The sequence below is a fragment of the Phacochoerus africanus genome, chromosome 13 (genome assembly GCF_016906955.1).
Source record: "Phacochoerus africanus isolate WHEZ1 chromosome 13, ROS_Pafr_v1, whole genome shotgun sequence".
In the NCBI taxonomy this organism is placed as follows: domain Eukaryota; kingdom Metazoa; phylum Chordata; class Mammalia; order Artiodactyla; family Suidae; genus Phacochoerus; species Phacochoerus africanus.
This window is the reverse complement of record NC_062556.1, coordinates 8,676,027-8,702,971: the sequence shown is the minus strand read 5'-3', so window position 1 is coordinate 8,702,971 and position 26,945 is coordinate 8,676,027. Positions and strand designations below refer to the sequence as shown.

The following is a 26,945-nucleotide window of genomic DNA, read 5'->3' as shown; positions in this document are numbered from 1 at the left end:
CCACAGTTAGCATTCAGCATCTCTGGGTGGGTTGTGGGTTTCAAAAGATATACACACAGCCATTCCTTTTCTCCTACTCGATAATCATAAAAAGTACATGGTCCGACAGATGTATTAAATTGGGGTAAGGAGCCCTGGGATTGAATATTATCTCTGCCATTTATGGTGCAATCTCAAGGAGTCAAATAACTTCTCTGTACCTTGGTTTCCTATTAGAGTAAGACAAAGACAATAATTTTCATCATGCAGGCTTTTTTTTTTTTTTTTTTAGGGCCGGACCTGTGGCATATGGAAGTTCCCAGGCTAGGGCTTGACTGGAGCTACAGCTACTGGCTTACACCACAGCCATAGCAATGCCAGATCTGAGCTGCATTGGTGACTGGTACCACAGCTCTCAGCAACACTGGATCCTTAACCCACTGAGCTAGCCCAGGGACTGAACCCACATTCCAATGGATACGAGTTGTGTTTATAACCCGCTGAGCCGCAAAGGGAACTCTGGTATGGATTTAAAGCGACTAGAGTTGAAACTAAGTATTCAATAAATATTTAACAAATGTTTTTAAAAATTAAATACTTCTCAAAGCTCTTATTCATTTAGGCCGAGTGCACTATACATTCAATCATTTTAGCTGTCTATTGTGCGTCCTGCCTATGGTATACTGTGCTTGGTTTGGTCTTGTAGATTCCCCGTCTAAATCACGTACTCAGATACACTCATATGCGCCACAGAAAAGCAAAACCAAGGCACTCCGAGACAGACAACAGAGATTGCAATTTTCTCATTTTAAGCCCATGCGCTTAATGGAACACACCCCTATCCAGGGGAGTTAGAGCAGCCGGAATCTTGAGATTCTTAATTAAGCATCTATAGTGAAGAGTTTTGTGTCTCTAAGAGGCTACGGATGGATGATTATCAACTAAGCATAGTTTGGTTCAAACTAAAGAGCTTAAACTGAGGTCAGTGGTCCTTACATCTCAGAGTTAATGATTTCAGATTTGTTCTCCAGAAGAATATGTAACATCTGTCAGGAGACAAGACAGGACTGAGTACAAGTGTGAATTAAAAGTACTTCCTTTGGAGTTCCCATCGTGGAGCAGTGGAAACAAATCTGACTAGGAACCATGAGGTTGCGGTTCGATCCCTGGCCTTGCTCAGTGGGTTAAGGACCGGCGTTGCCATAAGCTGTGGTGTAGGTCGCAGACACGGCTCAGATCCCACATTGCTGTGGCTCTGGTGTAGGCCAGCAGCTACAGCTCCGATTCAGCCCCTAGCCTGGGAACTTCCCTATGCTGCAGGTGTGGTCCCGAAAAATCAGAAGATGAAAATAAATAAATAAATAAATAAAATACAAGTACTTCCTTTAATGAAGGAAGTTCACGGTGACGTGAGATGCCATGTGCAGGGCCGATGTGATGCACAAAATAATCCGGCAAGGGAAAGGAGCCCCGGAACTCTGTTAGTTCATATTTAGTTCCTATTTTCAATGTTCTGGTTCTAAATGAAAACTGCTGGCCAGCCCTTCCGGGAAAGTCTTCAGCAGTGCTGCACACAACACAGGAATGCCTTTGACTCAGCTAGTGCTTTCTGTTCTCATTTCTGGCTTCGAAACGGCAATGACTTTTCATAGACTTCCACTAATGGTGCCTTCCAGAAAAGTCAGTCACTTAATAGACTCCTTCAGGGAACTAGAAGGTACAGAGTCAAACACCTGGCTCCTTGGCAATGCCTGCCCTTGCGGGGTGGAGATGCCACTCTTTTCTGCCTTCTTTCCCACAGGGGGTGCTCTTGGCCAATGGAACCTTTTAATTTTCAGTGCAGCAGTAGGAACATAGGTAACAAATCAGGGATCGCAATCATGTAAAAAGTTTGTTTGCGAAGAAGGATTTGAGAGGCCAGTTCATGTCAAGGGAAATGGCTCCTATTTATCGCGCTGTTATTTTATCACTTGGAGAATTGAGAGAGGGGTAACAGCACTAGAGAAGCTAATCTGGGCTCCAGGGACACCTCTGAGTAGCTTCCTGTTCCTGACTCTGTCTCGGGACCCCAGCCCCTCCTTCTTTTGTTACCTGTGTAGAGATATTCAGGTTGATACGCTGGCTGAACCGTTAGAGTCTTAGCCGCACCCATCTCTCGAGTCTGCAGGAGCACAGAAGCAATGGCCTGGAAGTTGCTGTTGCAAGAGAGGGCAATCAAGAGGTGAAGAAGCAATTTTTTGCTGTGTTCAAAGACCTCAGGCCGGTAATGGTCCAAACCTGGAACAAAACGGTGGGATCGCTCAGTGTAAACAAATCTGCAGCTCATTACATTCCAGGAATGGTCAGGATTCCAAGGACCCGGGAGGAACACGCGTTCAAAGAATGTTTAGTTTTCTTTGTTACTGTTTGCATTACTGACATAAAGAAGTCAGGCTTAGGAAACATAAAATGTTTTCTTTCTTAAGTCAAATGTTCTCATGAGATGCGGATGTGTGGCCTTGACTTGACCCATCCGTGGCATCCGACATGCTTAGCATTCCGCCTTCCTGAGATGCTCTCATCCCTGTTAGGGGATCTCGTCTCTGTTACTGGAAGATGCTAATTTTATTTCTCTCTCTAACGGAACTTCTGGGTCTCCCTGCCTGGCTGGGTCCTCTTTCCATTTGGGTTTGCTCTATGAAAGATCTTAAAATCCCAGTGGTTGGCCCACTGGGCGATTTTTTTCCTCTCTCTACATCGACTGTGTCTCATGGCTTTAAATTTACCTCCTTGACCCAAAGACTCGCAGAGAGGCCCAGCTCGTTTTGGGATATCTTTATAGACACACCATTAGCAGGGTACCGCTCTATACCGTAATCATAGGACCATTTCGAACAATGACTGAGCAACGGAAATTTTAGAGATGCCACAAGACAGTAAGCAACAGAAGAGACCCCATGTTTCAGAAACGAGGAAAGGACGGGTGTCCACGTAAAAGGAAAGCCCCGTGGGTTACTGCCAAAGGTCTTTGACGCTATTGGCTAGAGTTCCGCTCTGTTTTGGTCTTACCTAAGAAGACAGCGTGGAGAAGTAACGGTAGATGAAGCGCCCAGTCCTCTCTTACGCTGTGATCCACCACCATCTCGGTCATAAAAATCACAGCAATGTTGCACCTAATCAATGAAACGATGACATTAATGCAGCTTCTGGGGAGGATGAAAATATACTGGTAGATCATTAAGTCGCAATGAAATCCAACTCTTCAGCCTTGTTGAAGCAGTGTGCAAGACCCTTACTCCAGGGGGATGGAGCTGGACTTCCGACATGGCACAGAGCTCTACGAGGAGAAGAAACCAGCTGAGTGAATCCACATAATGCAGATCTACTAGTCACTGGGCAAGAAGAGCTGAGAAATGTACAGACAAGGAGAATCTATTTGTGGTTGCCGAGGGGTGGGGAGAAGGGGAGGGACAGGCTGGGCGTCTGGGGGTCGTAGATGCAAACTATTACATTTAAAACGGATAAGCAAGGAGGTCCCACTGTATAGCACAGGGAACCATATCCAATCTCCTGGGATAAACTATAAGGGAAAGGAATATTTTTTAAAAAGAACATATCTTGTGTATAAGTGACTTCGCTATACAACAGAATTTAGCACAACACTGGACATCAACTATACTTCAATAAAAAAATTTTTAAAGAGAAATAGAGGACAAGGGCTCTCTCTTCAAGCTGCTCACAACTTAAAAAGCATAATGGCTTTCAAAAGGTTGAAGAAGAAGGAATACTCCCAAAGACATTCTATGATGCCACCATCACCCTCATTCCAAAACCAGACAGAGATACCACCAAAAAAGAAAACTATCGGCCAATATCATTGATGAATATAGATGCAAAGATTCTCAACAAAATCTTAGCCAACCGAATCCAACAACATATCAAAAAAATTATACACCATGACCAGGTTGGGTTCATCCCAGGTTCACAAGGATGGTTCAACATACGCAAATCAATCAGCATCATACACCACATTAACAAAAAAAGAGTCAAAAATCATATGATCATCTCAATAGACGCAGAAAAAGCATTTGACAAAGTCCAACATCCATTCATGATCAAGACCCTCGCCAAAGTGGGTATAGAGGGAACATTCCTGAATATGATCAAAGCCATTTATGATAAACCCACAGCAAATCTAATCCTCAATGGGGAAAAACTGAAAGCCTTCTCACTCCAATCTGGAACAAGACAGGGATGCCCACTCTCACCACTGCTCTTCAACATAGTTTTGGAAGTCCTAGCCACAGCAATTAGACAAACCAAAGAAATCAAAGGCAAACATATAGGAAAAGAAGAGATAAAACTGTCACTGTTTGCAGACGACATGATACTATACATAGAAAACCCTAAGGACTCAACCCCAAAACTACTTGAACTGATTCATAAATTCAGCAAAGTAGCAGGATATAAGATTAACATTCAGAAGTCAGTGGCATTTCTGTATACAAGCAATGAAATATTAGAAAAGGAATACAAAAATACGATACCTTTTAAAATTGCACCTCACAAAATCAAATACCTCGGAATACACCTGACCAAGGAGGTAAAGGACCTATATGCCGAGAACTATAAAACTTTAATCAAAGAAATCAAAGAAGATGTAAAGAAATGGAAAGATATTCCATGTTCCTGGATTGGAAAAATCAATATTGTAAAAATGGCCATACTACCCAAAGCAATCTACAGATTCAATGCAATCCCTATCAAATTACCCAGGACATTTTTCACAGAACTAGAACAAACAATCCAAACATTTCTATGGAACCACAAAAGACCCAGAATCGCCAAAGCAACCCTGAGAAACAAAAACCAAGCAGGAGGCATAACTCTCCCAGACTTCAAGAAATACTACAAAGCCACAGTCATCAAAACAGTGTGGTACTGGTACCAAAACAGACAGACAGACCAATGGAACAGAATAGAGAACCCAGAAATAAACCCTGACACCTAGGGTCAATTAATCTTTGACAAGGGAGGCAAGAACATAAAATGGGAAAAAGAAAGTCTATTCAGCAAGTATTGCTGGGAAACCTGGACAGCTGCATGCAAAGCAATGAGACTAGAACACACCCTCACACCATGCACAAAAATAAACTCAAAATGGCTGAAAGACTTAAATATATGACAGGACACCATCAAACTCCTAGAAGAAAACATAGGCAAAACACTCTCTGACATCAACCTCATGAATATTTTCTCAGGTCAGTCTCCCAAAGCAATTGAAATTAGAGCAAAAATAAACCCATGGGACCTCATCAAACTGAAAAGCTTTTGCACAGCAAAGGAAACCAAAAAGAAAACAAAAAAGACAACTTACAGAATGGGAGAAAATAGTTTCCAATGATGCAACCGACAAGGGCTTAATCTCTAGAATATATAAGCAACTTATACAACCCAACAGCAAAAAAGCCAATCAATCAATGGAAAAATGGGCAAAAGACCTGAATAGACATTTCTCCAAGGAAGATATACAGATGGCCAGCAAACACATGAAAAAATGCTCAACATCGCTGATTATAAGAGAAATGCAAATCAAAACTACCATGAGATACCACCTCACACCAGACAGAATGGCCATCATTAATAAATCCACAAATAACAAGTGCTGGAGGGGCTGTGGAGAAAAGGGAACCCTCCTGCACTGTTGGTGGGAATGTAAACTGGTACAGCCACTATGGAGAACAGTCTGGAGATACCTTAGAAATCTATACATAGAACTTCCATATGACCCCGCAATCCCACTCTTGGGCATCTATCCGGACAAAACTCTACTTAAAAGGGACACATGCACCCGTATGTTCATTGCAGCACTATTCACAATAGCCAGGACATGGAAACAACCCAAATGTCCATCGACAGATGAGTGGATTCGGAAGAGGTGGTATATATACACAATGGAATACTACTCAGCCATAAAAAAGAATGACATCATGCCATTTGCAGCAACATGGATGGAGCTAGAGAATCTCTTACTGAGTGAAATGAGCCAGAAAGACAAAGACAAATACCATATGATGTCACTTATAACTGGAATCTAATATCCAGCACAAAGGAACATCTCCTCAGAAAAGAAAATCATGGACTTGGAGAAGAGACTTGTGGCTGCCTGATGGGAGGGGGAGGGAGTGGGAGGGATCGGGAGCTTGGGCTTATCAGACACAACTTAGAATAGATTTACAAGGAGATCCTGCTGAGTAGCATTGAGAACTTTGTCTAGATACTCATGTTGCAGCAGAACAAAGGGTGGGGGAAAAATGTAATTGTAATGTATACATGTAAGGATAACCTGACCCCCTTGCTGTACAGTGGGAAAATAAAAAAATTTAAAAAAAATAAAAAAAAAGCATAACGGGGAGCTCCTATTGTGGCTCAGCAGGTTGAGGACCCAACATTGTCTCCCTGAGGATGTGGGTTCGATTCCTGGCCTTAGTAGGTCAAGGATCTGGCGTTGCTGCAAGCTGCAGTGTAGGTTGCAGATGTAGTTCGGAGTTGCTGCCATGGCTGTGGTGCAAACCTGCAGCTGCAGCTCTGATTCGCCCCCTGGCCCAGGAAATTCCATATGCTGCATATGTGGTAAAAAGAAAAGAAAAGGAAAGGAAAAGAATAACAGAACAAATACCCATACCAAGATTACAGGTAGGAAAAATTCAAAGGGCTACATGGCAGCTTTGCACACTGACTAATACTTGACCAAACTCTGCCCATAGGCTGAGAGCTGCAGTTCAGTCAGTCATATTCCTACTGATTTCAAAGATCGTTTCATTTGATGGGACCTGGAATAGCCTTCCCTCTTTTCATGACAAGGAAAGGCCAGCCAAAGCTAAGTGATCGTTCCCCTCCACCTGTCCGAGACGCTCACCTGTGGAGTGGCCCCCGGGGCGTGATGGTCTCTGGGAGGTAGTCAACCAGGGGCGCCCAGCATCCTCCAGTACAAGGCATGGGTAGCGGCTGCGGCTGCTTGGTCTCTGTGATGGTCAGCAGCCAGCCCGTGTAGGGAGAAATTGGGTCATCTGTCGTGCAAGAAAGGCAAGCCTGCTTTATTTTTGGGGAGAGAAGATTTTTGTTCTTCCTACTTGACTTTTTAGAAAGAAACATATTTATGCTTGTAAAAATAACTAACCATTCCATGTGGTGAGTATGAAATTATGGGATCAAATGGGTTGGAATTACTTGATTAAGTTCCTTTCATCCCTTAATTTCTTGGATACCTAATTTACAGTTGTTCATTATAGGGCAATGGAAAATACAGATACACAAGGAGAAAAACATGACATCACGGGAATCCGCATCAGTGCGACAACACGCTTTTTTGCTACTCTCCCCCGTCTCGGTAAAATGCAATTCCACATCTCCAGCTCTCTGAGGACAGGAGCTTTGGGGTCCTCCCTGACGTCTCTCTTACCCTCATATCCAACTTCTTCTTACTTTTTTTGGCCATGCTCACGGCATGCAGGAGTTCCCGAGGCCAGGGTTTGAACCTGAGCCACAGCAGTGACACCACCAGATCCTTAACTGCTAGGCTACCAGGGAACTCCTCGTATCTATCATCTAGTCACAGTGATGGTGGTGGATGAGAGTCATTAATAATTAAAATAACAACATTAGAAGTAACACAGAGAGTACTTATACGATGCCAGGCACTGGTCTACGCATTTCACATATGAATAATCCAATAATAGGTAACGGTTATCCCTATTTTATAGAGGGGACACTGACGTCAAGTAAATTGTCACCACTGCCATATTCAGAGAACTCTCCTTCTGAACAAATCCAGGAGAGGACTGCTTTTAACCACCTCCATCACTGCCATCTAGGCTAAGTCCCCCAGCATCTCTCACCTCTATGGTCTCCCTGCCTCCATCCTCGTCCCTCCAGAGTCATTTCTCCCCTGAGTGGCCAGAGCCACCCTTGGAAACCAGGAGCTCCTCCAAGAAGTCCCTTCTCTGCGTACTGGCCAGCGGCTCCCCTTGCCAAGATCTTCCTCCTGTTTCTGGGCGTATCTCCTTCTGCTGTCCCCTTGGCTCACTGCACCCGTCACCCTGGCCTTCCTGTGTCCTGGGACCATGCCAGGCCCTGTCCACCCTTCTCCCCTCTCCCGTGTCCTCCATGGCACAGACCCCCGGTTCACCAGCACGGATGGCCTCCCCCACTGCCCCACACCAGCTCCACGAGAGCAGGACTTTCTCTCTTTCGTTCAATGCTGTTTCCTGGGTCCCTACAATAGTATCTGGCACGTGGTAGGGCATCAATACATATTCTTGGAATGACTTAATGAGCTTCCTCAACCAAATTAAGTAAGCACAGCAACAAGTTTCATGGAGTTATTTCTCGTAATGCTCTCAACATAGGCCAGTGGCTTTCAAGATAAGCAATGACACTGGGGGCCACACGCTATGATCCACATACACGGCTTCAGACACGCGGCTTAATCCTGGGGCAGGTTTTAGGGTGTGAAGAGGAAGGATGTGTTATGTCACCTTTGGGCGATTTCTCCAAAACAGAGCTTTCCTTGGTTGCACTTTTGAAGGTGGTGTGAGGTGGCTGATATGATGCTGCTGGCCCAGGGCAGGAGGGAGCAAAGCTAGTAGATGGGATCTTTTGCTGCTGTGAAAACTGAGGCTCCAACAGAGAAGGGACTAGAAGCAAGCAGAGCCCACTCCTCCTGTGATGTGAGCTCAGGGAGGGTCCAGGAGTCACCTCAGAACGTGACAGTTGGCTCTAACACACCAGCAAATGCACAACTAGACCCCTGTCCTTTAGGTCCTGAAGTCTGGCCACAACTTTAGCCCAGAAAAAATTTAGAGCAGGTGTCATAGTCATTTATCTTAGTCTACTCAGTAAATCACCTACAGGATATCTCACTGTCAGCAAATCAACTTCTTAAAAAATATATGTATTTTTTTAATTTTATAGCCGCACCCATGGCATATGGAAGTTCTCAGGCCAGGGATTGAATCTAAACCACAGCAATAACTTACACTGCAGTTGTGGCAATGCCAGATTCTTTAACCCACTGCGCTGGGCCATGGATCAAACCCTCATCTCCATAGCAACGTGAGCCACTGCAGTCAGATTCTTAACTCACTGTGCCATGGCGGGAACTCCTTCAGCACATTCACTTCTTGAATAACCACCTACGATGAGTCCGTCGCAAAATGCATTTCCAACTAACTAGTTTACAAAACTTGAGAGAGGGGCAAAAATGGAAGAATATCGAACAATGAAAAAGAAAAAGAAACTTGAGGGGTTTCTGGGAGGAAAAGACACGTGACTTTTTGCTTCAGTGATGTTCTCAGATATGTACTCAATTAGCACAAATGTGCCGAGTGGGCTGAAGATAACCTACAACTGATTCCCTACAGTTATTCCTAAACTACCACGGCTCAGCTGCTATCCAGCTGAAGGAGCTGTATGCTTACGGTGGGTTACACACATTAGCATGTGGCCCTGGAACATAATCCAGATCTTTTAAGCAGTTCTGGGGAAAAAAAAAAAGCACTGACATATAATTGGTAGAAAGCTCCTTTGTAGAGTAGGCCTCAATCTGCTGGTTTGTCCATTTTACTTGAGGCGGTATTTTTTTTTTTTAATAGAAAATACAATGAAGAGGCTGCGCACCATCCTTTTTGAATAAATGCAGACTATGAAGCACTGGGCCACGAGGTTTCTCGCTGGTCCTACCTCTGCTGATACCCTCAGGCCTTCGGGGAGGAACTGATTCTCCTTAGCATGAACCAGACGGCTGGCCGCAAGGTTTTGGATCCTGAGTAGCTGTGACTGTGATATAGGCCAGTGGATACAGCTCTGATTGGACCCCTAGCCTGGGAATTTCCATATGCCTGGGGTGTAGCCCTAGGAAAGATTAAAAAAAAAAAATTTTTTTTTCAGGGCTAAATCAGGGGGCACCCAGTCTCCCAAATCCTGATGGGATTCCTGCCCGGCTAGACAAGTTGCTTCATCCAAGGCAGCCAAAGTCCAGTTCTATCGCTTGAATGCCTGGAAAAGGATCTTAGCATATATTTTGTGAACTCTGTGTGATGATCTGTTGGAATAGCTTGATTTCATTCTCTCTCTCTTTCTTTTCTTTTTCAGCCACACCTCTGGCATATGGAAGTTCCAGGCCCAGGGACTGCATCAGAGTCGCTACTGCGACCTCCGCCACAGCTGCGGCAACGTGGGATCCTTAACGCACTGCCCTGGGCCAGAGATCGGACTTGTGCTTCCACAAAGACGATGCTGGATCATTAACCCACTGACCCACAGCGGGAACTCCTCATTTTCTCTTATAATGAGTAATTTAAACTTTGAGCTCTCAGCACCCACACTACATACGAACTGTGAGCTCTGACTCCTCTGATTAAGATCAGTAATCATGTGAAGAATATATATTATTGACACATGACTCAGTCAAATTCAAGTTCTGTACCCCAAATTCTGTTTATTTGGGTATAGCACATTTATAGACGTTTCTAGGTAAAATAGAGGCCACGATGATAATACTAGACTATTCTTCATACCTTATCTGCATTCTCAATAGTTTTTCTTTCCCATTATACATACTTCTATTACTTTTCCTCTTTGTCCCCGAAGTCAGGGATCTGAGTTTACATAACGACAGCATTATTAGCTCATTTTGTTATAATTATCCTCTGAAAGTCACTCTTCCACAAGATATAAAGGAAAGTGAGATTTTAATACCAGAGGGCTCCAAAGATGTATTCTCAAAATGACTTCGTTTTGAGCTACAACTTACACTGCAGCTGTCTTTTTAATTCTTTTTAATAATTCTTTGTTACAGTGTTTTTTACTTTGTTACAATGTTTCTACCAAATTCAGAGTCCTAAACCCAGAACAAAGAGAGAGAGGCTTTGAAGGAAGCAACTGGCTAAAGTTCAACAATATTCCTCATGTAAGATCCATAGTCACGGAGTGTTACATTTTGTTATAACATGCATGTCACATTCTGGGGGAGCCTGGATCTGACTGCCTCATCTTTTCATGATTCAATTTTTCTGTTCTCAAATTTTTGTGTTACCAAACATTGCACAGCAATGAGACTCCTCCTGAACCAACAACTCTCCATTTCTCAGGTACCACTTCCTTCATCTATAACATCTGGTCCTGGAGTTTCCATCATAGCTCAGCGGTTAACCCGACTAGTATCCATGAGGATGTGCGTTCGATCCCTGGCCTTGCTCAGTGGATTAAGGATCTGCCACTGCTGTGGGCTGTGATGTCACCTTCCAGACGCGGCTCGGATCTGGCGTTGCTGTGGCTGTGGTGTAGGCCGGCAGCTATAGCTCCGAGTAGACCCCTAGCCTGGGAACCTCCATACACCATGAGTGTGGCCCTAAAAAGACATAAATAAATAAATAAATAAATAAATAAATAAATAAATAAATAAAATTTGGTCCTGCCTAGAACTAATGGTCTGTGCTCCTGAGAGTTACCTGTTTGGTGTTTGGATAGTACAGTCCCCTGGTGGAGCACAGACACGAGGGAAAATGCAAACAGCTTTGTTTTTTTTTTTAAACCCTCATACTGACAGCTCTAGAAAAAGATACAGCTCAAACTTAACCTGCGTATAGCAATTATATACGGATTTTAGACTTTGATCTTTTGTTCTTTTTTTTTTTCTTCTCTTTTTTTTCTTTTTTTCTTTTTAGGGCCACACCCACAGCATAGGGAGGTTCCTAGGCTAGGGGTTGAATCGGAGCTGCAGCTGCTGGTCTACACCACAGCCACACCAGATCTGAGCCACATCTGCCACCTGCATCCCAGCTTGTGACAATGCCGGATTCTCACCCCCCTGAGCGAGGCCAGGGCTCAAACCCACATCCTCATGGATACTAGCTGGGTTCTTAAGCTTTGAGCCACAATGGGAACTCCCACTGGTCTTCTGAATGGTGGAGAACTGCCTATCAAGGTGTGAAGAAGTAAAAGTAAGGAGAGCCGAACTGTGGTGTCATTAGAATGACTTAGTTCTTGCCCTGCTCTGCACATTTCCCATAAGAACAAAAACAATTCAAAACAACCAGGACACCGACCCAATGCACTGACTTACAAAATGAAACTAACAAAAAACACTATGATTTCTACCAAAAGAGTCCGATAAGTTCCACCAGCTCGTTTACCAATTCCCGTAGCACAGCAAAGGGTCCCGGGGCGTGTTCTTTGGTTCTAGCATTTCTGCAATTTGTGAATAGTAAGACCTCGTTGTATTTGCTCATTATCTACACAACCTGTCCAGGGCTTAAACACACTTAATGAATGCACTGGCCTTTTTGGTTTTCTCAACTTCTCAAGGTACAATGAAATGCCTGTGATAAACCTTGCCAGACCAGGAGCTACAGGTTTGCACTGGGCTACTGAGACTATGCCACTGAGAGATTCGGTGTGAAAAGAGATGTATCCTGGGTGATTTGACTCACAAAGTGTAAAGGTTAAATCCATTCCCAAGATAGGCAACGTCTGTTTTCTAATGGGACAAGTGCCTACTAGCCTTTCTCCAACTGCATCACAGAGAAAAAGGACTAAGAATACAAAAAGAGGGTTTGGGTAGTAGCTTGAAGTTTAAAAATTTTGATTCATACACTGCTTAGCTTCTTTTTCCCCTTATTTAAGAGGCTGACTCTGTGCCCAGAGGCACAGTAATATTTATGGGCCCCTTTTCAGTGCTTAGAACGAGAATAATCATAACACATATTTGCCCTTCTCCAACCATCTGCCTTCCATCTGAAACCCCACAGCCTCCTGGTACTTACTTTTATCCTCATCGTATGACCCTCCAGAGCTATTGCTGTATCTCGACTCCAGACGGGTGTGGGCTCTGATGACGTTACTAAACCTTCAAATACAAGAACAGCTAGCATGAGATATTGACACACGCGTGGACGTGCTGTGACACAAAAACACATACTATTATTTCCGGGCTGATTTTTTGGCAGCTAGTTCTGATGCTTTTCCTAAAAGAATACTGGAGAAAGTGTACAAGAAATACTCCCTTTGGCCTCGAGAGAGCCAGTGGTCACTTTTGTTGAGGAGCACAAGTTCAAACCTTGAAAAGACAAACTTTTTTTTTTTTTTTTAATCTTTCTAGGTCCTCACTCATGGCATATGGAAATTCCCAGGCTAGGGGTCGAATCAGAGCCGTAGCTGCCAGCCTTCGCCACAGCTACAGCAATGCAGGATCCAAGCCGCATCTGCAACCTACACCACAGTTCACAGCAATGCTGGATCCTTAACCCAGGGAGGGAGGCCAGGAATCGAACCCACATCCTCATGGATACTAGTTGGGTTCATCCCCGCTGTTTATTTTTTTGGGAACTCCGAAAAGACAAACATCTTTAAGGCTAATATTCGAATTACACTAGAAAATGATAACATTTGTTTGGAAAGAAAATGAGCATGATACAGACTAATATGAACCCTTTACTGACATGGCAACCTGGCATATGATAGGTGGTCCAGAAAAAAACTGCTGAATAATCAAACAAGTGAAAGGAGACAGAAATTAGGTATACACAAAAAATAGTTTCATAACACATTTTGGACTTGGCCAGCTTTAAAGTTTTCCTGAAAGAGGTATTGATGAATGATTTAACCAGAGGGACTCTTTCTGTATCGTCCGTCTGGTGGCTTAAGAAGTAATGATAATGATGATAATAATAATAAGAAGAAAAGGTTGAGATAAAAATGATTTCACATATATTCTCTCATTTAATCTCACTCATCTTCGAGGTAAGCATAATTACTATGCAAACAAGGGAACAGACTGAGTGAGGCCACACAACTTGTCCTATGTCAGCCCAAGGGAGGTGGCAGCACCGAGATGCTTGGACTGCCAGGCTGCCTCTGAGAAGGGGGAGAGGCGCCCCCAGGCTGGACTCTCACTCATGTGACCCTGGCCCAGTCCTTCCCCTTCCACACTTGCCAAAAAGGAGTAATAATAACATTTCACCATTTCTTTGTTGGGTATGTTGTGAGAATCAAAAGACATGATGCAAGAGTGTTCCCCAAACTGCGAGACGCCATCCAACTATAAGGTATTCATTACTATGCTTCTGCCTTGAATTTCTAGAATGCCTTTGCCTTTTCAGGGCACCGGATTGATCAACAGCATTTTTTATCATCCAAAGAGCTGGAAGGTCAGGCAAGGGTATAACTGAGGGCAAGTGTGGGTGAAATGAAATAGAAAAACACTTGTCCTTTATATAAAAAGATAGAGAGCAGTGTTTATCTAACACACGCGCGCACACACACACACACACACACAGCCAAAGCAAAGAACTCAAGCCATCTAGAAATAGCTGGAGAAGTCAAGCCAAAGTCATGTGTGCTCCTACATGACTGTGTGTCCTGCCTGATTCCAGATCAACTCTCGCTTCCTCTGGAACATTAGACAATGCAGGGCTCCCGCTGTTCTCTCCCAGGAAAGAGCACTGGAGGTACCGTGAAGATGCTCCCTTGCCCCAGGTGTAAAACCTCCAAACACTGCGACAGTGGTTTGGCTTTGCTGAGTACACACGCGAACGGCCTCTAATGACCAGCAAGACCAGAACGCCTTTGGTTTTATTCACTCTGCAGGTATTTAGAGCAGCTTTTTTTTTTTTCTTTTTTCTTTTGATCCTGACTTTATATTTCAAACAGTCTTCATTCTCATATCTCTGGGGCTATTACTTTGTGGATCTAGCAAACAGAAGCTGGAGGACATCTGCTTAGTTTCATACACATCGGGTCACGTGATTATCTGCATCAGACGGGTACGTACGAAATTGGAAAAGCGACAAACCTACGACCTTCTAACGAAGTTCTTTAATCATGTTTATGCTGATAAATGCAAAGCTAGAAACAGCATATGCGGACCCCAGACATGATTCAGCAAGGAACCAAAACAGGGTGATGCAAGAACTCCACATCTGGAGATTTCCATGGGACAGGGAGCTGGACGGCCCTTCTTGCTGCTCAAGAATTGTGATCTATGTCGGTTTTACAACCGTGCTCGGGCAAGCCAGGCAGGGAAGACTTGCAGAATGGGTGACAATTCTTCTCTTTGCCTTTTTGAGATAGATCTGAAGGATTGCTGGGAGGAGTTTATGAGGCCGAGGTGAGGGGGGAAGAGCAAGTCTCTTCCAGGCTCCCCTCCTTATTCTGGAGACAATAGAAGCCACTGTACAGTCAAGTGTACCCCTGGCAACCGGGAGAAGTAAAAACCGACTCCCAGGAGTAAAATCTGTCATGTTCCTTTGCTTTCCTGGGTTGAAGAAACTAACCTGGGGTCCAGGTCATAGAGGAATTTCAAGGCCTTAAACAGACTGACTAGTCTTATGAAAGTACGTGTCTTAGAAATGTACCATAAAATAGCTCTGCTCGGAGAAAAACTAGAAGCGGGCAGTGTTGCCGAAAGTTTTTTCTTGCTGCTTTTGCTCAAATTAATACTCAGGTAACTTTCTGTAGCTTATTCATCTCTACCCCAATATCAACACAGATCACCTGAAACTTACACAGTTGAAGTCTTTTACTTTTAGTTCCCTATGAAAAATCCTTTCATGGAGCTACAAATATAGTAGGATGGGCTTTAATAAGGCTTGATGTACTAAAATACTTAAAGGGTTGGTTTCTGCATATTTTACAAACTGCTGTTTTATTTTATTTTATTTTTATTTTTTATTTTTTTTGGTCTTTTTGCCATTTCTTGGGCCGCTCCTGTGGCATATGGAGGTTCCCAGGCTAGGGGTCGAATCAGAGCTGTAGCCGCCAGCCTACGCCAGAGCCACAGCAACTCGGGATCCAAGCCTCGTCTGCAACCTGCACCACAGCTCACGGCAACGCTGGATCCTTAACCCACTGAGCGAGGCCAGGGATCGAACCTGCAACCTCATGGTTCCTAGTCGGATTCGCAAACCACTGAGCCACAATGGGAACTCCATAAACCGCTATTTTAATTAAAATATATGTTCCCTTTATTGTTTCATTTTAGAAAAATGACATGATAAATACTTCTTAGAGCTTAGGGATACTTTTTTAGCAGCTTCTGATGAATCATTTTTGTTTGGTCTTTTGACATACTGGAAGTTACAAAATTTGCTCTGTTTTTCTTTTTTTACTTTGTTGAGGAACTCAGAGTTAGGTTAATATTAACTTTTAGGAGTTTTCCTTAGGACCTTTGGCCTAGTTATCTTACTTTCCTTCTAGTTTGACTCTTGCTGTTTTACCCTGGTTTTAATGGTTCTTTTACGATAAGCTATCTGAATTGTCAGTAGGTATGGTATTATTAAATATTTCTGAGTTACATCAAAGACCCCTTAAGTAGTTGTGAAGAATATGGCATCAGGGCTGCCGCTGTGCACAACTTCAGGGCGCCCCCTGGAGCCCAATACTATATTCTAGTGACCAGCACCCCCAGGAATTGTGTCAGTATTTCTGACCAATATTATCTCTGTACACTCTGTCTAGAAGGATTGTAAAGGGAAGAATAAATAACTGCTTTTGTAATGAGGTTAGCAAGGGGGGTGGGGCTGGATGGTGTTTGGACAGCTTATGCACCTCTGGGGCTGTGATGTTTCTCTAACTGTCATTCACATACTGAAGAAACATTTTCAAAATGCTACTTTGTGTAGCCTTGTAGGCTAATACTGAGGATAGAAATAGGTATGAGAGTTATAGAATCTGTTTTCTAATAATGGAAGTCTATGGGTTAAGGCACAAGCACGTGTACAGGTCCCTATAAATCAACATGGCAGGATCCATGGGGGAGATGGATGATGAGCAGATTGCAGAGAAAAAAGGTACTACAGGCTGAGGGCACAGTCTACTTTCAAAGAAATAAGAGACTATGTTAGGGAAAGAGTCAGTGGAATACAGAGTCAGTGGGACAGGACGACCCTTTGGCGTAGAATATTAATATAGGTACAATCATACATGTATGTATGTGATCAATTAATGTGTCTCTGGGTAGATTAAATAGATACAGTCGATATGAATGAATTATATGTGTATGAATATGTAAAAATGTGGGTAGATCACTGCATCAGGCTTTCCAATGGCCAACAGAGATGCGGTGATGGAGCAGGAAAGCAAGAGATAAACAAGAAAGGCTCTCTCATAGATATTTCCTGGTCTTAATGTAATAGTGGTAACTGGCTTCTTCATTTGAAAGACCACGATGAAACATTTAGACAGGACACTCAGAACTTCTGGTCCTAAAGGGGTCTTTGTGATGAGATGTTAATATATATAGAAACGTATCACCTTTCCACCTTAATGTAAATTACGATGAAAAATTCAGACTACACAATAAATGGTAAAGAATGGTACATGCCCACCAGAAAGTAGAAATATCTTCAGGAAAATATATGATTATTATTATTATTTTTTTTTTTTACCATGAGGGAAGAGTCCAAAGAAGGTACTGGCAAACAGAGATTAAAAATAACACGTTAACTAACAATCTTGTACTCTGCCACTGATGTATGGAGTATGATAACCTTCATCCATTTCTGAGAAAGACCTTTAACAGAGAACTACAAAGGAAAAAGTCTATAATTCATAATCTACTGAATTAGGTTTTTTTTTTAGGGCTGCAATAGCAATTTTTGGGGGCAATAGAAATTCCCAGGCTAGGGGTCAAACTGGAGCTGCAGCTGCCGGCCTACACCAAAGCCACAGCAATGCGGGATCTGAGCCATGTCTGTGACCTACACCACAGCTCACGGCAGTGCCAGATCCTTAACCCACTGAGCGAGGCCAGGGATTGAACCCGCATCCTCATGATACTGGTCAGGTTCAGTACTGCTGAGACACAATGGGAACTCTGAGTTAGTTTTCTTATCTGAAGGCAAGCTTATATGGGTGAGCATCTGCCTAAAGGCAGTGCAGCAACCCAATAACGAATGTGCTGAGAATTTGGTAAGAGGCTAAATTAGAGAATGAACTTTCAGAACTCCAGCCTTAGATCAGATCATCTTCCACCTGTAGCCGCTGGTATATTCTGGTGTCACAGGATGAAATCCCAAGGACAGTCACAAAGCATCCAGGGATTTTTTAGGCTAAATGACTTATTTTCATTATTTGATACACTAAATTTTCTCCAGTATGAATTCATGAGTACTCATCCTTGTAATTAACTTCTTTTTTTGTTTTGCTTTTTAGGGCCACACCCTTGGCATATGGAGATTCCCAGGCTAGGGGTCGAACTGGAGCGGCCACAGCAACATCAGATCTGAGCCACGTCTGCAACCTACACTGAAGCTCACAGCAACGGTGGATCCTTAACCCACTGAGTGAGGCCAGGGATCGAACCCACAATCTTATATGGTATCTAGTCGGATTCATTTGCACTGCACTGTGATAGGAACTCCCCTTGTAATTAATTTCTTAAGTAAAAGAGTTCCCTGTTACTTTTCACTAGAAAACACTCAGCTGAAGGAGTTTTCAACACCATGAAGTTTTCAATCATCCTAATTTTTATTTTTTTAATTTTTTTGTCTTCTTTTTTTTTTGGCCATTTCTTGGGCCGCTCCAGTGGCATATGGAGCTTCCCAAGCTAGGGGTCCAATCAGAGCTGTATCCGCTGGCCACAGGCACAGCCACAGCAAAGTGGGATCCGAGCCGCGTCCTTGACCCACACCACAGCTCACGGCAACGCCGGATCCTTAACCCACTGAGTGAGGCCAGGGATCGAACCCACAACCTCATGGTTCTCAATCGGATTGGCTAACCACTGAGCCATGATGGGAACTCTATAATTTTTATTTTTAAATTTGAGTCCTGTTCAGCTCTTTTGGTTTGTCTCTCTGTTCTTCCCAAACAACTGCAGGAAACAGTGACCCAGACTGAGCTTACTCATGAGTAGTTCCTAGGTGTTGAGAAGGCAGAAATATGAACAAGAGAAATAGCATCATTAAAGAGCTAATGGGAAGCAGATTGAGACATTTTTTGGACAGTGTTCTTGCTTAAGCAAGAAGCCAGAGTAACGATGAAAGAAGAATGGCGATGTTTCATAGAGTTCATCTCAAGATAACGACTCTACCTCTAAGAACCAGAGTTGAAAATGTCACATGGAAATTCCCTCTAACTCCAGATGGTCTGTGTCCATTAGCACAACACCTTGTGGCTTTTCTTAAGCCCTGGGGGAAATGGGCTCCAGCTATCAGAACAACTTTCCTCTTAATCTTTCTCTCCCTTGGCTTTGCTCAGGAAGAAATCATATCTTTAGGGATATACAGAGCGGAGTTTGAAAGTCAGTGTGTGTGATTTATGAAACCCCCCAAATTTGATTCATGTTTTGATAGACTACTGCTGGAAGTTAAACTGGATATTAAGCCAAATGTATGCACCAACCTCTCATCAGATTCTTTCAATATCTTGTTCTCCTCAGCATCTGGGAAATTGTCCTGGCCGGCAACCACTGTGTTGCTGCTGGAGGTTGTCCCTGCAGACGGAATGAAAGGACAACGCTTAGAGAAAAGCAGGCCACAGGGTCAAGCGTGCATTTCCAGTAATTCCAGGAAAGGGTTTCCTGTGAAAACCTTGTGTCTGAGAGATTCCTTACACCTTCTGCACAATCTCAGGCATTCTGAACAAGCTTCCAAGCCCACACCAGCGAAACGGAGACACCCAGACATCTGCTACAGTCCAGCCAAATTCCTGAGCTCTCTCATAAAGCAAGGCTACGACATTCTTGAAACCTGTTTTTCCTGGCTACTTAGGTAACAGGCTTATTTGTAGTGGCCAGCCCTGCTGGTAGCTGCTTTAGCATTTCTGGGTCCAGGAGTCATTGAACGAATGTTAGTGAAGCAGTTCCAGGTGCCTAGAGCATCTCATGTCTATCTGCTTCTCTGGAGCACCTGGCTCTGCATGTAGGGCACCGAGGGCATGAGACGAGTCGGTGGGGGGGGTCTGAAGGCAGTTGCAGTGGTAGGTACATCAAAGGGAGGGTGGCTCTAAGGAATTTGAGGGGGGTGGTATGCGTCTCCTAACATGTTGCTGACAGGCTGATTGATTGCAAGTGATAATACTGGGGTGTGTGTGTGTGTGTGTGTGTGTGTGTGTGTTGGGGGGTGCGTTTCAGTTAACAGCTGGGAGAAAATTAGCCAAGGGGATCTCCTAGATACAAGGAGGGTCCAGAAATGAGACTCCTAAGCGGCTGCAGTGTCCTCCCTGGGATCAGCCTAAAGTACCAGCCCCAGGGCATGAGTCCCGGGCTCCCGCCTCGCCATCAGTCTCAGAGTCATTCGATGAACCCATGATATCCTCCGATCTCAGCCACCCTTCGGCCATCTCTTAAACGAGCAACGATGTAGGAGTAAGAAAAAGGACTCAACACACATTCCAATCCTTTCCCTGCTCTACAAAGAGGCCAATCCCGGGATCCACGACCAGGCGTCGGCCCCGGGCGCCCGTCCTACCGGAGGCTGCGGCGGAAGCCTTGCTGCTGGCGGCGAAGCGGTAGAAGGGCGGGTTGTCACAGTGCTGGACGATGGGGTTCACCGGCTCCGTCTGCTGAAGCTCGAAGAGCAGCTCCTCCATGGTCTGGATGGTGTTATTACGGCACAGGTACATGGCCACCTTTTTAATCTGGGACGGGAAACAGAGCGCGGGGCTGCTTTCCCGGCGCGTGGGCGACCACGCGAGGCCGTGGGCGGCAGCGAGGAGCGTGACCCATTCATTGTGAGGAGAGCGCCTCTCCCGGGGGCGGGGGGCTCTCACCCTGGTCGCTGGTCCTCCTTCTCGCCCAGGATGCGGGACCCAAGCGTCTGGATTGCAATTGTCTCTTTTCACACGCACCTCTGACAGCACCGCGCGGCCAAAGCGCTTCCCCTTCCCTAACGGCTGTGTTTGCAGAAGTTACTTTGGGGGCAGAGACGACTTCCATCCAGACTAAAAACTTGCCCTCCAAGGTCTCATCTTGAGAAAGGATTTTGTTTACACAAACCGAGGGGAAAAACTGCTAGCTGTTTTTGTGTAAAAAGGACCCCCTCACGCCCCCACTATCCTCTTCCCCCTTACAAACAAACGGTTTTAGCTGTTTGCATGTTGCGAGTCAAAAATAACCCTGGATTAAAGCTCTGTGTTTCTGCAGCCCTCGCAGTCAAACCTGAGGCACGGAAGCTGCCACGTGGCTTTTGTGACTCAGACCACCAGGCAGGCATGAAATCCCTCCGAAAAACAACCAGCACCCAGATGCCAACTGAATTACCATTTTTAAAAAAAGGCAGTTGTTTCGTTGATCCCATCAACCTAAAATACAAACGCTAAGCAGCGGGCATCTCGGAAGGACTTCTCTTTGCTTAGTTCTCTTTTCTGCCACCTACCTTTGAAGAGAACAACTTGTATATCCTGCATTTTTATTATCTAAAGACCGTCAAGATGTAAACATGAAACTTTTTTTTTTTTAGTAATAGTACAATGTTTTGCCTAGTTTCCCTTATGTGATAGGGTCTAATGTTTAGAGAAGACAGATTTTGGTAACTGTTAGAATGTGCACCCTGAGTTCACAGGTTTTTGCATCTAGAGGCTTAGAAAAGGGATGACAGAGGTGTCGCCAGGACACTGCAGTCTGTGTCTCGGGGGGGGGGGGGGGGGGGGAAGAAGGGGATCTTTATGTAATGTCTAGAAAGCTCTCGGGAGATTAGTGTGACCGATGAAAGGTGACATCTCTATTCTACTTGGAGCAAAGAGCACACAATGACTCACAAACTGCTGAGGGAGCCACGGACAGGGCGGGATGGTGGCCCTAAGGCCGAGGGGCACTCACATAGGGCAGGAGAAGCGTGTCGCTGCTAACCCCGCACAGGCTGATCAGGAACTGCAAGGTGACCCTCAGGTTGTTGCTCCATTTCTCGTTGTTGGCTAAAGCATTCCAGGCGTTTTCCATTTCCGGGCCAGGAACTTCATCTCCATACTGTCACCAAGGAAATAAAAACCGGCCCGGAAGCCATGGTGGAAAAACGTAAGGATGCGATAAGTCCGACTAAAAGTCAGTGGAAGGGTCACGGTCATCTCAAGATCATAAGAAGGGGCAGGCATGGCCATTCTTTAGAAAGATGCCACTTTTCAGAAATTTACAATGAGCACACATCATGAACATGCAATACTTACATGATTTTCTAAATATTAGGATTATGCTTTTTTTTTTTTTTTTTGGCTGTGCCTGTGGCTGTGGAAGTTCCTGAGCCAGGGATGAACCTGAGCCACAGCAGTGACCCAAGCCACTGAAGTGACAATGCCAGATCCTTAACCCGGTATGCAGCAAGGGAACTCCTAAATGCTAGGATTATGGTGATGATGATTAAAACTGTGGTAAAATACACACAACGTAAAGTTTCCCATCTTAACCCCTTTTTTTTTAGCTGCACCCTTGACATGTGGAAGTTCCCAGGCCAGGAACTGATCCCGTGCCATGGCAGTGGCAATGCCAGCTCCTTAACTGCTGGGCCATCAGGGAACTCCCCATCTTAAGCACTTTTAAGTGTACAATTCAGGGGCACGAAATACATTCACACTGTTGTGCAATCGTCCCCACTGGCCATACCCTCATCTTGTGATTTTTTTAATGACAGAAGAAAAACACACTTTCCCCGGGTCTGATGAGCCCCAGTTTCCCAGGATGGTGGAGCCACGTGATGGAGGCGGGCGTCTTCCGCGTTTACCTTGGCCGTCATGTACATGAGGTTATTCAGCACGAGGGATGTCGCCTCCGGGGACCCCCAGCCACTGCCCTTCAGCCCGTGAGAGGCTGTCGGTTCTCCGTCCCGGTCCTTGACGTCGTCCTCAGGGCTGCTGGGGCTCGACCCTGGGAGGAGCAGCCTGCTGTCCACCAGCTCGATGTTGTGCAGCCAGGGCAGCAGGTAGGTGAGCATGATCTGGCGCCCATTGGGGTGCGTCGTGGGGAACCGCTGGCTCACCTCTGGGGGAAGGCGGGGATGGAGAGCATGGCTTGCATCAAGGTACCCAACCAAGATCAACAGCAATGGGCAGACCCAACAGGGCCCTCCGTCTACCAAGCATTTTCCTAGATAGCAGTGCCCCAGGGCCACACGGTCTGAGGACCGAGGCTTGTCCTCAGGCCCCTTATTCTCAGCAGGTACTCAGCAGGGAAAGCCCAGGCTTGGTGCATGGGCTGGGAGGCCTCCTGAGCTCAGATCCACTGTAAGCAGAAGAGATGGAATCCAGACAGGGGACCAGATCCCACTTCCTCCGCGTACTAGCAGCATGAGACTCGGGGTGTGCACTTAACCCCTCTGTTCCTCAGTTTCCTCATCTGTCAAACAGGGCCACCAGGACCCCACACTGAGCTATCGTGCGAATTAAAGATACAGTCATTGTGTGTACAACAAGCTCCGCACGGCGCCTGTCACCCAGCAGGCTCTCAACCAACAGCAGCTGGGATTGTGACAACAGTAACTATTATTTTCTGCTATGCCTGTATTTTGCAAAGTGCCTTTGATGAACTAGTCATAGCTGTTAAAGCGTGAGATGCGAGCCTCCAGGAAGAACACACCTGATGCCTGGACTCACGTGTGTGGCGTCCACTCGAAACCTGCCCGCGAGGCCGAACGTGAGTGTTCAGTGCTGTGCTTTGTTTGACATAATAAATCGAATGAGGGAAAAGGGAGAGACTACGTGTTCAGCTCAGTCCTTCTGCCATGACTTCCTCTAACCGTGTTTTTGCCTGGTTTCACTGCCAGCAGCTTTCATCTGATGACCCAAAGAAGCTTTCTATGGATACAAAAGCGCAGCTTCATGTATATGCTGCAAGCTCTGAATTTATTTCCTATTTCTAATATTTACAGAAGGAGCTGTCTGATCCTGAGGGAAATGAGAAGGCTTGGTGTGAGGCACTTGCAGGTATCCCGTGTGGCGTGTAACCTCATTTAGAGAGCCTGTGGCTGCTGCGCAAAAGAACAAGGAAGATGCCAGAAATGACACCGAGATGTCCCACTGCGTCACCCAAACAGTCGTTTTCATGGGTTCGGCCTGTGGCCTAAAAATCACAATTTTTTATTTGAAAGACTATGTCATACTTAGTGCTGTGCCACAATAATCAGACAATGTTATGGTGCTGTGTTTCACAAAGGTCAAAATTTCCTTCATTTCTGAATGTATATGGATATGATAACTGATATTATGGAGTTTTATGATACCTATTCAGATCCTGATGAAACCAGAACATTCATTTATTCCAGTACACGGGCCTCTTCCAGGTGCAAGGTGCTGCGCTAGAGTCTGTGGGAGACAGTCAAGACTAAATATGTGGTCCCGGGAGGGGAGGGGGGGGGCGATGCTGAGACTAATGTCTATAGGTAACCCTGGGGCAAGCTAGAAAGTGCCAGAGGACACAAGAGAGGCACAGAGCACTTGGAGGCTGGGTGGAGGATAACAACTCCTGCTTCTAAAGATGTGGGACACTTTCATGGCAAAAGAACCATTTAAACTCTCCTAGAAAGGACTGGGACTTTGCAGAGAAATAAACCTTTGCAATCAGAGGGACAGCCTCTTAAAGATACCTGTAGGCTTTCAAACCTATGGATGGCCAGTAGGCGCATGAAAAGATCCTCAACCTTTCTGATCACTAGAGACATGCAAGTCACAGCTACAACGAGGTCCCACCTCACACCAGTCAGAATGGCCAGCATTGATAACTCTACAAAAAACAACTGCTGGAGAGGGTGTGGAGAAAAGGGAACCTTCCTGCGCTGTTGGTAGGAGTGGAAACTGGTACAACCACGAGAGAAAACAGTATGGAGGTTCCTCAGAAAACTAAACATAGAACTACCATGTGATCCAGCAAGCCCACTCCTGGGCATATATCTGGACAAATGTGCAATGCAAAAAGATGCATGCACCCACATGTTCTTAGCAGCACGAGTCCCAAAAGCTAAGACAAGGAATAAGGGAAATGTCCATCAACAGAGGAGTGCGGAATATAAAATATGGCACAAATGCACACATCTGCTAAGAGAGAAACAGACACAGGTGTAGAGAATAGACTTGCAGTTGCCAAGGGGGAGAGGGGAGGCAGTGGGATGGACTGGGAGTTTGGGGTTAGTAGATGTAAATGATTAGGTTTAGAATGGATGGACAATGACCTACTACTGGACAGCTCAGGGAACTCTATCCAGTCTCTTGGGACAGAACATGAAGGACGATAATATAAGAAAGGGAATGTATGTATGTATGTATATATATATATGTAGGACTGTATATATATGTACTTTGCTGTACAGCAGAAATTGGCACAACACTGTAAATCGACTATGCTTTAATACAAGAAAAAGGCTAAAAAAAGAATCCCTGCCGTCTCTCAACCGTGGTATAAAAATCTACAGGTGTTTTGTAGCAATAATCACCTCCTATCTATGACTTCTTGATGGAAAACCAGCTTGTAGTTATAAATTTATATTTATAAAATTTGTGCAAACGTTTCTATTCATAAAATTTGTAAGTAATTTATTTACGATGTTTTTGCATCTTGCCCGTGAGACTTGGGGTCTGAGGGGCGGGGATGTCTCTCTGGAGAATCCCAGGCACCTCAGTCAGAGCCTGACTGCAGAGGTGTTTTAAAGGGAAAAAAGAAAGGAAGGCTGTGAGGTGACCAACCCCATTCACCTCTCCAGACACGAGTTAAATACAATGTGAAACAATGTCAGTGAGATGCTATGTACATTTTCTGGCTCTTTGGGAAAGACCTGAACAACTGGCCTGGCAATTTCTTCCAAGAAATTACGTCATTTGAAATCACAGGCAATAAAAATCTCACCACGGGAATTTTAAGAGTAAAGCTGGTATAAGCAAGAACTAGGTATCCACTAACCTCTTTCTCCACATTATTTTCAAAAATGTATTCTTCCTAAATCAGAAGAGCCAAAAGGTCAATTCTTGACAAAAATTTGGGTGAACCTGCCTGCAAGTCATTATATGAGCTCGCTCTCCAGTTGAAGTTGCTGGACTGTCCCTTTCCTGGCTTCTCCCTCTCAGCCAATCAACAAGCTCGCATCTCACCCATCCCCCGACTCCGACTCCGCATCCCACCGTAGCCCGTCCTCTCTCTCCGCTTCTTTGTCCCCCAAGCCCCTGAGACCTGGCTTCTGCTGCTCCTGCTCCATGGAAACTACTGGCACTTACCAACGAACTGTGAAATCCAGAGGGTAATTTTTAGACCTTATCTCCCGGGGAGCTCTCTTCTCTCTACTCTGTTCCAGGCTTACTCCCTCTCCCTAACTTCTGGGTCCAGAAAACACACTTGCTCGGCATTCTCCTTCCATGAACATGCCTCACTTCCCTCTCTGCTCCCTCGCCCTTTCTTGGCCTCGTCCTTCAATTTTAGGGCTCAGGTTCTTTCTTTCCACTCATGACCTCGTTGGTTCCCGTGGTTCTAGCCCCCTTTGGTCTTCCGTGAGTCGCTAGCGCTGGCCTTCCCCAAGCCCCGGTCTGTCTACAACTTGATACCCCAAACCAAGCTCCCGATCTCTGCCTCGCCCCGCCTCTCCTCTTCTCCCAGCACTGGCTCGGGGTGGGGGGCGGGGGCGCTGTCACGACCTCCCTCCCAGACAGCGCACACTGCCCCTTCTGGGAACTCCACCCAGAAGCTCTTGACTCTGGTCTCTCCCCTCTGCTCTCACTGGGCTGTCTGAGTCCAGGACCTCTTCATGTCTCCCTTGGACTATTGCTATCCTGTCTCAACTGGTCCCCAGTCTCTGGATTAGATGTTCTCTAGTCCATCCTCCACACTGTCCGTCTTTCTAAAATGCACTCTGATCTCACCCCCTCTCTTCTTATTTGATACACAATGGAATACTACTCAGCCATAAAAAAGAACGACATAATGCCATTTGCTGTAACATGGATGGAACTAGAGACTCTCATACTGAGTGAAATAATTCAGAAAGACAAAGCCAAATATCATATGATATCACTTATAACTG

General features: G+C 45.0%; 1 protein-coding gene across 8 annotated transcripts in view; it reads right to left on the bottom strand.

Annotated features, from left to right (window-relative positions):
- The window catches only part of FRY (FRY microtubule binding protein), a 425,213-nt gene that overhangs the window by 59,752 nt on the left and 338,516 nt on the right, over positions 1-26,945 (bottom strand). For all 8 annotated transcript variants that reach the window (XM_047755896.1, XM_047755892.1, XM_047755890.1 and 5 more), the window contains 8 exons: positions 22,671-22,927; positions 21,776-21,922; positions 20,427-20,595; positions 19,360-19,450; positions 12,783-12,865; positions 6,878-7,028; positions 3,028-3,131; positions 2,071-2,256 (listed from right to left, as the gene is read on the bottom strand). In XM_047755896.1, coding sequence (XP_047611852.1) covers positions 2,071-2,256; positions 3,028-3,131; positions 6,878-7,028; positions 12,783-12,865; positions 19,360-19,450; positions 20,427-20,595; positions 21,776-21,922; positions 22,671-22,927 — 1,188 coding nt within the window. The remainder of the gene's footprint in view (positions 1-2,070; positions 2,257-3,027; positions 3,132-6,877; positions 7,029-12,782; positions 12,866-19,359; positions 19,451-20,426; positions 20,596-21,775; positions 21,923-22,670; positions 22,928-26,945) is intronic.